The 10717-nt window shown below is 45.8% G+C and overlaps 1 protein-coding gene across 1 annotated transcript; it reads left to right on the forward strand.

Moving 5' to 3' along the window:
- Positions 1-8893: 8893 nt before the first annotated feature.
- Positions 8894-10384, forward strand: BTG1 (BTG anti-proliferation factor 1; the record flags this gene model as incomplete). The annotated part of the gene is made up of 2 exons (XM_080705493.1): positions 8894-9101; positions 10017-10384. Exons 1-2 carry the CDS (start codon positions 8954-8956, stop codon positions 10382-10384), a joined length of 516 nt encoding a protein of 171 aa, XP_080561619.1. The 5' UTR covers positions 8894-8953.
- Positions 10385-10717: the final 333 nt, after the last annotated feature.

Consider the following 10717-nt stretch of genomic DNA (forward strand, 5'->3'; position numbering starts at 1 on the left):
GGCTCTGATGCCGGCCTCGCTGACCCCAGCACTGGCCTAACCCCTCGGCAGGCTATTATCCTGGCCTCGGAGGCCCCAGTACCGGCCTTACCTCACGGCAGGCTCCGATGCCAGCCTCGCTGGCCCCAGCACCGGCCTAACCCCTCAGCAGGTTCCGGACCTGACCTCGGAGGCCCCAGCACAAGCTTTGCCTCATGGCAGGCTCCAATGCCGGCCTCGCTGGCCCCAGCATCGGTCTAACCCCTCGGCAGGTTCCAATCCCGGCCACGGAGGCCTCAGTAGTGGCCTTGCCGCACAGCAAGCTCCGATGTCGGCCACTGGCCCCGGCGCCCGCCTAACCCCTCAGCAGGTTCCGATCACTGTCTCTGTGGTTATTATTTCAAAGGTTCCAGGTGTAATGTATCAGATCTCTGCCTCCCCTGAGTATTGGCCACTGGCATTGCCACTGCCTCCACCATTTCAAATCCTTCCCAGGCTCCACACACACACACACACACACACACACACACACACACACACAAATAAATAAATAAATGAAAAGGAACATCAGAAGCAGTTGCAGGACCATGAACTGGGTCCTCTAGGGATAAGAAGGCATCCTGCTAGAGGTTTTTTTTTTTTCTTTTAAACTAAATTTAGTTTTTAACTGGCACAGAAAACCTGTATCTATGGAGTAACATGTGATGTTTTAAGCGATGTAAACATTGCATGATGTTTCGTGTTTAGGTTAAATATCTGTCTCCTCAAACATTTATCATTGTTTTGTTTCTTGTGGTTTTGGAGAGCCAACCCAGGATTTCCTGCAAGGTATCGAGCTCTCCACAGTGGAGTTACATCCATAGCCCGATTTATTCTTTATGGTGAAAACATTCAGCATGTTTTCTTCTGGCTTGGCTTTTGAGATATATAACACATCACTGAAACCTTGTTTCATGAACAAATGTAAAAATAGCACCTCAGCTCTTCTGGCTTCTGTAACTCAGAACCTCTTGGTCAACTTTTCCCATCTCTCTCCCCTTTCTCCTCCCCAGGCTCCTAAAACCACCATTCTACTCTTTCTTTCTTTTTTTCTTTCCTTCCTTCCTTTTTTTCTTTCCCTTTCTTTCTTCTTCTTCTTCTTCTTCTTCTTCTTATTATTATTATTATTATTATTATTATTATTATTATTATTTTTGGTGGTACTGGGGGTAGAACCCAGAGGCTTTCTACCTCTGGGCTATACTCCCAGACCTACTTTATATTTTATTTGGAAACAGGGCCTCACTCAGTAGCTGAGGCTGGCTTCAAACCTATGTGATCCTCCTGTCTCAGCCTCCCAAGTGCAGGGATTACAAGCGTGCGCCCCCCATGCCCGGCAACCTTCTACTCTCAATGTCTATCAGCTTTCTTATAGTCTCCAGGAATGAGTAGGTGAAGTACTTACTTTTCTGTTTCTAGTTTGTATCATTTAACATACTGTCCTCCAGTTCCATCAGGATTTTTTTTTGTGTGTGTGTGTGCTGGGGATGAAACCTGGGGTGTTGTACCTATGAGCTACACACCCCTAGCCTTATTTTATTCTTTTATTTTGAAACAGAGTCTCACTAACTTGCAGAGGGCCTCATCAAGTTGCTGAGAATGGCCACAAACTTGGTATCTTCCTGTCTCAGCCTAGTACTAGGATTACATGCTTGAGCCACCACACCTGGCTTACAAATGGCAGGGTTTAAGTCTTTTGCAATGGGTGAAACAGTATTCCTTTTTGTGTATATCTCAGTTTCTTTATCCATTTAGCAACTGGACATTTAGGCTGTTACCATTCTTGGGCTATTGTGAATAACACTGCAGTGTCTCTTGAACATATTGACATCATTTTCTGATTACATACCTAGTAGTGGAATTATGGGATCATATGAGTTATAGTTGTAACTTTTGGCTTTTTTATTGTTTATTCCAGAGTTGTGTGCCTCATCACCAGCAGTTTTTGTCTCTGAATGCCCTTTGATTTTATGAGCTGAGATTTCTTATTTGTAATAGTCCTTCAATATCCCACCTATAGGGTGTGTGTGTGTGTGTGTGTGTGTGTGTGTGTGTGTGTGTGTTATGGGGGACTGAACCACCACCCAGGGGCATTCTATCTGTGACCTACATCCCCAACCCTATTTTATTTTGAAACAAGGGCTTACTAAATTGCAGAGGGCCTGTGACCCTCCTGTCTCAGCCCCCCACGTGGTGGGATTACAGGCGTGGGACACCCCACTCACCTACAGGCTCTTTGAGTTGCCGGAAGCATCACTTCACTCCACTGTCATCAACATCCCCTTGGTTTAGAACCACTTAAGCTACTTCACCATCCCCCCAGAGGTGAACAACTGGCCCCTCATTGATGATGTTCAAAACCTCTGTTGTCTGTTTCTTCAAAAAATTTCTCCACAGTTTCATAATGAGCAGATAGATACTTGATCACCAGGAATCTTTAAAAATGTAATGTCATGGGTGTATTCATTCGAGTCACCCCTTCATGCCACTCTGGCATGGGGCTGTATTTCTATTTTCTGTATTTCTATCTTTCTAATAAACTTCTTTAAATCTTCAAAAAAAAAAAATGTAATGCCATGTATTTTGCTAAACTCCCTTAGCCAGCCTACTAAATATTCACAGTTGCCTTCACTTTCAGGTGAAGTTAACAGGTCTGTGTTTCAGGATCTGGATACCATTAAGAGGCACATGTTCTCTAAGACACTGATGGATCAACTTTTTCAATGTGCAATCAAGATCTTCATTCTCAGTTTCATGCAGGATTTTTCCTTATTTACATTAACTTTTATTATTATTATTATTATTATTATCATTATTAATTTTGCGGGTCTGGGGATGGAACTCAGAGGCTACACCCTCTGCCCAAATTTTTTTTGATTCTTTTATTTTGAAACAGGGTCTCACTGAGTTGCAAAGAGCCTCACTAAGTAGCTGAGGCTGTCCGCAAACCGTGATCCTCCAGTCTTAGCCTCCCGAATGCTGGGATTACAAGTGTGCGCCACCACGCCCAGCTTTGTTCATTACTTTTACCATAGAACTTCAACAGCACATCTTTCCTTTGCTTCAAAGTTACTTAGGATGGTCAGTGTATCTTTCTGTTGCTTCGGGTCCTATAGGATGGTCATTCCAACACCACAATCTTCAGTAAAAACACTCCTCCCAGCCGGGCATGGTGGCGCAAGCTTGTAATCCCAGCATTTGGGAGGCTGAGGCAGAAGGATCGCAGTTCTTGGCCAGCCTCAGCTACTTAGTTATGACTTTGCAACTCAGTGAGACCCTGTTTCAAAATAAAGAATAAAAAATAGGGCTGGTGGTAGAATGTCCCTGGGTTCCATTCTCAGTACAGCAAAAACAAAAACACTTCTCCTATACACTGCTGTCCCATTTCCCCAACAGCTTGGCTTTCTGTGCTACAGATAAACATAAATGCTTCCTCTTTTTCTTATCATTGTTACGCACAGAGGAATCTGCAGGCCTTCTTGATGTTTTCAACAATATCTTTATACCACAGTAGAGAATGAACAAAAACAAAACACAAAAAAACCAACAATGTGCAGTGTATGTGGCCATTGGCTGGTGTGGGTATCATGGGGGAACTGGCTGCTGGCTCTTCTGGCCTGCACATGTATCATTTTGTTAATCTTCTGGGACACGCTTGTGTGGGAGAATCTTGGAGTGTAAGTAAAAGATGTAACACAGCTGAAGGAGATGGGAAGGTCTTTCTTTCCCTTGGGGATGTTGAATGAACTGTGTGCTAAGTGCTTGCTTTTTGTTTATTTTTGGTGAAACCGTGTATTGAACCCAGAGGCATTCTACCTATGAGTTATATATCCAGCTCTTTTATTTTCTGAAAACAAACAAACAAACAAACAGAGGGCTTGCTAGTTTGTTGAGGGCCTAAGTGCTTAGGCTGTCCTCAAACCTATAGTCCTCCAGTCTCAGCCTCCCAAATACTAGAATTACAGTCATGTGCCACCATGCCAGCTTGTATCTGTGTTTTGTTTGATTGCAATCTGTTCCCAAGGAAGGAGGGGTAGAATCGGCTGCTCATGGTGTCATGATGCGGTTCAAATTTTGGATTGCGGAGCATTTAGAAATATCAATATTTTTGGAATATTGATGTTCAACCTGCATGGCTGGAACAAGAACCAGGGCAAGCGCGCAGGAACTTGCTGAAGTCTAGAAGGTCCCGGAACACTGCTTGGAAAAATAATTATTCAGGAAGAATTGAGCAGATATGAGCTAGGGAAAGGGTTAGGGTTAGAACAAGAACCACAGGTGATGGAAACAAAACCCACAGCAAGTACCTTAACAGCCTGAGTGCTAACATACTCACAAACCAACAACGGAGTTCTCAAATGTAAACCATGATGAAATTCAACAGGTGATACTTAGTGACTTTAAGATTAGTAAATTAAAAACATCATACTTGACTTTTTTTTTCCCATATTGGGGGTTTAACTTGAGTGCATTCTAATTCTGAGGAAACATAAGCCCTCAGCCCTCTGAAGCTTTAGTTAAATGTCTAACAGTTACCTATGTATCCCCCAGACATTTTTTTCCTCCTTATTTATTGATTTATTCTGGTCCTGGGGAATGAGTCCAAGGACATTCTACTTCTGAGCCTTTTAAATCTTTAGCCTTTAAAATTTTTTAAATTTTGAAATGGGGTCTTGCTAAATTGGTAAGGCTGGCTTTGAACCTGCCTCAGCTTCCTAAGTACTAGGATTACAGGCATGCATAGGCAGCTAAACATTATACTTTATTCTGATATTGATAATTTTTCTACTTTGGAAGTGTTAAAAGGCCATCCTCCCCTACCCCTAAAAATGACTGTGATGTCATGTGGTAATGTGATTTTAAAAAGATCTTTGACAGCTGAGTGTGATGCCACATGCCTATAATCACAGTACTTTGGAGGCTGAAAAAGGAGGATCTCAGGTTCTAGGCCAGCCTCTACAATTTATAGAAACCTGTATCAAAATAAAAGAAAGGGCTGGGGAGTAGCTCACAGGTAGAATGCCCTTGCAGGTAGAAAACCCTGTACCAAAATAATAATGATAACTTTTAAGATCTTGGGCAAAATAAAATTTTCAACTCTCTCTATATAAATTTTACCAGTCTGTGAAATACAGAAGTTCATTCCCCTACCTTATATAGGCATTCATTTGTCTTTTTTAGTTTTTAAAAAAAATCCTCAAAAGGTCTACAGGAAGTTCTGATTTGTTAGTTCAGAGGAAACACAAGCCTCAGTCCTTTGAAGTTTTAGTTAACTAAGTGTTACCTCTAGAGAAAGTACTTTCTGAAATGCTACTGCCAACCTAGTTTATTTCTTGCATTTTTTTGACAAAATTCTTAAGATTTTAATGTTTAACCATTTTAACTGTAAATTTTCTAGGTTTTAGGAATTAATTTGATAATCTTACCAAACTGCCTGACTATAAACACACACACACACACACACACACACACACACACACACACACACCAATGCATACTTTGTTGGGCCAAGATGATAAATAGTCTCTTTGGATGTTATCTCAGTCTCCACAACAACCATTGTGTTATTTACTAGATTCCTTTGCAGAGAAGTTTAAGTATCTTGCCTAAGGACACAGAGCCAGGAGGTAGGTTTGTAAACAGTTAACAGCATAACAATATGAGGAAGGGCCCTTTATAATTCAAGAGCTGTCAGAAAATACCAACTTAATTCCCTAGATGGGAGGGCCTGAGTAAGCTTCTGGAAAATGTTACTAAATATAGATATGTTCAGAATTGCCAGGTCATGGTGGTGCACGCCTATAATCCCAGTACTTGGGAGGCTGAGACAGGAGGACCTCAGGTTCAAGGTCAGCCTCACCAATTTATTGAGACCCTCAGCAACTTAGCAAGACCCTGTTTCAAAATTTAAAAGTGAGGTGAGGGCTAGGGGTGTAGCTCAGAGGTAAGATGTCCTTGGGTTCAATTCCTAGTACCAAAAAAAAAAAAAAAAAAAAGTCACTAGAATGGCACTAAGGCTTACATTTAAGACCAAAATTTATTTCCATTTCTCTTTTCCTGATGCCTCTTAGATCCATGAGGTGTAACTTCTTAAATCCATTTGTCTCTTAAAAATATTTTAAGATGAGAAGCAGAAATATACAATAGCAATAATGACAATAATATGCTAATAATAATAAACCCTCTGTAGGAGGTGTTGGCACATGCTTATAATACCAGCAATGTGGGAGGCTGGGGCAGGAGGATTTTAAGTTTCAAGCTAGCCTGGGCAACTAAAGATTGTGTCTCAAAATAAAAGATACAATTGGGGATGTAGCTCAGTGGGAGAGCTCCCTTGAATTCAATCCATAGTAAAACACACATATACAAACACACTTAAACAAAAACAAAAAAACTGTGGGGGAAGACCCCTCCATGAGTACATGTTTTAAACTCTGTTCAGTGGTTTATAAAGGAGAAGGGGTCCTGCTGATGCTTGGGAAGGCAGTTAAAAATAGTGGAGAAAGCCGGGCGTGGTGGCGCACGCTTGTAATCCCCGCGCTTGGGAGGCTGAGACAGGAGGATGACACAGATTCGAAACCAGCCCTCAGCTACTTAGTGAGACCCTGTTTCCAAATAAAATATTAAAAAGGTCTGGGAGTGTAGCCCGGAGGTAGAAAGCCTCTGGGTTCCACCCTTAGTACCAACAAAAATAAATAAATAAATAAATAAATAAATAAATAAATAAATAAATAGTGGAGAGAACATGGGTTTGGGAAAAGATTGTGTTCATTTTATTAATTTCATTATTTCTGTTTTGTAGATGACTCCATTTAAGCTCAGATGCACTGGAAGTCTAAGCTGGAGATGAAATTTGCAGATAGAAACTTTCATTTGATTCCCAATCTAGGCTCAAATGGCTGGTACCGTAAGGAAAGGGAACAGATGTTTAGAGTGGGTGGGGTTAAGAAGAATATCAGACCTTTTAAGGGCTATCATGATTTCAAACATTGTCTTTATCTCCTTTTTGTAAAAGAGCTTTCACACCCCTAGTAAAATAGCCATCCCGTAGTTTTTTTTGTCCAGTTCGACCTGAAAAGCTTAAAAGAAAAATAAATACCTTATTTACCAACATTTTTGATGTATTTATCCAAAGAAAATTAATAATTTTGTAAATCGGTGTCTTTGGCGGTATTTTTAAAGCATTTAAATTATTTCACATGTTAATTAGCCAATTATTATCTATTAATAAAAAAGACATGTTTTTCTTTCAAATTCAGTTTTACTTATTTTGTTTAAACAAAGCCCTTCCACTTCAATTTCATACTTTTGCTTCTTTTCTATACCCTTTGACTCAGTATTAAAAGAAAAAAAGTGGCATGTTTTGCAATACTGATAACCAACTAAGCTCAGGATATTTATTTCCATCTGGTAGAGTTCAACTTCTGTCTCCTGTTTGCTTTCTCCATCTGCCTGCCTGGTCATCATTTTTTTCCCCTTCCTCCTAAATGGAGTTCGGTTTAACCCTGTTTTAGGTCTAATCGTTTTAGCAGCCTCACGCCTTTTTACAGAGATTTGTTTCCAAATATTTTGCAAGTACGGTTTCGAGTAAACTTAGACGTCTACTATTTAATATTTTCAAGATTGTTTTTCTTTCTGCTACTTTTATAAAGAGCACCAGAACTCTACGGCTCGGGCAACATTTAGACCAAAGGGGGGGGGGTCTTGGTTTTGCATATACGTTTTAAAACGCAAATGGGATTTTTCCCCCCAAACTTATCAGAGGATCTGTAACTAACATTAACTCTAAGCTTCAGTAAGTGGCTTTCCCATACGCATTAGGCTGCATTCAGTAAGGTTTCTTCTCTCCCTTGACTCTTAAGTAACTGAAAGCACAACCACAAATAGCCTTACTAACCTACTTTATTACTAAAACTTTTACAAGGACATCGCCCTACACTTCCCCCAGGGGTGGAGTAGAAAGGGCTCCCAGGAGTTAGCCTGGAACTCGTCTGCAGGGCACCGAAGCTCCCGAGGCTGCAGTGGGCTTCTTGGACAGGATGCCCTGTGAGCGCACCTTCCCTCCATCCCCGCACCCCGCCAGCTCCGGGAGCCAGCCACGCAGATCTCGGGCGGGGACCGCGTGTAAACACGGAGTACGCCAGGGGGCGGGAGCCCGGACGCGATCCCACCCGAGCGGCCGGCGCGCGTGCAGCTAGCCCGAGCCCGGCGGCTCTTACCCACGCCAGGCCCGCGGCGCCGACGCGCCGGGCTGCGCACTCCGGCCGAAGGCTGCCGGGGCGCGGGGCCTGGACTTGCCAACGCCGGAGGGAGGAGCCCGGGCGGTGGGCGGAGCTTTCACACGCGCGCCCTCTGCTTCCTCCGGCGCCCCGACACAGCAACTCCGGCTCCGGCCGCCACTCGGGGTTTATTTGTTTACAAGCGGATTACGTCAGCTCCTCCCTCTCTTCCCGGTCTCTGGACCCGCCCCCTCGGGCGCTTTTTCCCGCCCCCTCCGGCTCCGAATGTGCTTACGTCACAATGGTGCGATCTCCGGATTGGCTGGGGCGGGCCGTCACGCTCCAGCTACGCCACTTCCTTTCCGCGGCGCTATAAAGAGTGCTGCACGGCGGCCGCATCTCTTCGCCCCTCGGTGTTGGAAATGCAACTCTCGGGATCTTCGGAGGCTACCGAGCTGGAGGCGGAGGCGGCTGGGGAGGTCCGAGCGATGTGACCGGGCCGCCATCGCTCGTCTCTGACTCTCTCCTGCCGCCTCCTCGTTCCGAAATAACTTTTTTACCTTAAAGAAAGGAAAAGAAAAAAAAAAAAAGTAGCCGCCCGCCTCTCCCACCCTCTCTCCCTCTCAGCCGTCTGGTCTGTGAGGGAGCCCGGGGTGGCCGCGCCGCTGTCGGGGCCGAGCCCCGGCCGCCCCGGGCCGCCCCCGCCCGCCGCCCCCATGCATCCCTTCTACACCCGGGCTGCCACCATGATAGGCGAGATCGCCGCCGCCGTGTCTTTCATCTCCAAGTTCCTCCGCACCAAGGGGCTCACGAGCGAGCGACAGCTGCAGACCTTCAGCCAGAGCCTGCAGGAGCTGCTGGCAGGTGAGGGCTCGGGGATGGCGACGCGGGGCTCCCTCCCGGCTCGGGCCGTCGGGGCTCGACCCCCGGGCGGCCGCTAACGGCGGGTCCCGGCGGGGTTGGGGGCTGGGCCGAGGGCGCCCCCTCCCCGCGGCCGGCCGGCGCAGGGGGGAAGGAAACAGACGCACAACAAAGAAACTCCAGCCGCCGAGGCGGGAGCCGCGGTCCCCGGGCCGTCGGCGGATCGGGGGACAAAGGAGCCCGGGGCCGGGGTGGGTTCGACGCCCCCTTCCCAGAGCCCCCCAGCCGCTGCGGGTCGGCGGCCGGGCCCGGTGGGCAGCGGCGCCGCGACCCCGGAGTCAGGTCGGGACCGACGTGCCTTCTCCCCGCACCTCCTGCCCCGGCCCATTAATCATCGGGTTTGTCATCCGTACAATTACAGCCCTGCCCTGAGCGTGGTTTAGGGTTTCTTGTTTTTCTTCCCTTCGGGGTTAAGAGTCCGGTGGCGCTTCTCTCCTCCAGAGCCATAAACTCCATTGTGTGCCACTGGGGTGGGGTGGAGAAAGTAAACAGGTTCCCGCCTGGTCTCCGCTGCGGTCCGGCTCCCGGGCTGGCGGGGCCGCGCGCGAGATTCCTGTTTTGGCGGCTCAACCGGTTGGTTGGTTGGTTGGTGGGTCGGTCGGTCGGTCGGTCCGTCCGTCCGTCCGTCCGTCCGTCCGTCCCCGGGAGCTTGTTTTGCCCCTCGCTACTGTGTTATGTCTAAAACCCTGGCCGCTTTTTCCTCCATCTCCGCACATGCACAGCAGCGAATGCCACCTTGGACATTTTTTAAAGTTGGTAGTTAGCTTTTTTTTTTTTCCTGCTCAAACCAATAGGAAACTACGCGGAGCTCTCCGTCTCCCATCTAAGCATTGTTTCTCTTGTTCTTCTCTTCTGTAGAACATTATAAACATCACTGGTTCCCCGAAAAGCCGTGCAAGGGATCAGGTTACCGTTGTATTCGCATCAACCATAAAATGGATCCTCTGATTGGACAGGCGGCACAGCGGATTGGACTGAGCAGTCAGGAGCTGTTCAGGCTTCTCCCAAGTGAACTCACACTCTGGGTTGATCCCTACGAAGTGTCCTACAGAATTGGAGAGGATGGCTCCATCTGTGTGCTGTACGAAGCCTCACCAGCAGGAGGTAGCACGCAAAACAGCACCAACGTGCAAATGGTAGACAGCAGAATCAGCTGTAAGGAGGAACTTCTCTTGGGCAGAACAAGCCCTTCCAAAAACTACAATATGATGACTGTATCGGGTTAAGATATAGTCTATGGATGGATCCTCTTATAATGGATGGATAAATTTGATTTTTGCTTTGGGTGGGCTCCTCTTGGGGATGGATTATGGAATTTAAACCATGTCACAGCTGTGAAGATCTGGCACAAGATAGAGTGGTAAAAAAAATTTTTTTTAAGTGACAGTGCCATAGTTTGGACAGTACCTTTCAATGATTTAATAGCCTGTGAGTCCAAGTAAATGATCACTTTATTTGCTAGGGAGTGAAGTCCTAGAGTGGTTTCAGTTTTCTCCCAGATATACCCAAATTTTAACACCAATCCCTTTAAGGAAAATCTGTATTTCAAAAAAAAAACC

The sequence above is a fragment of the Muscardinus avellanarius genome (genome assembly GCF_963383645.1).
Source record: "Muscardinus avellanarius genome assembly, chromosome: 11".
NCBI classification, from domain to species: Eukaryota; Metazoa; Chordata; class Mammalia; order Rodentia; family Gliridae; genus Muscardinus; species Muscardinus avellanarius.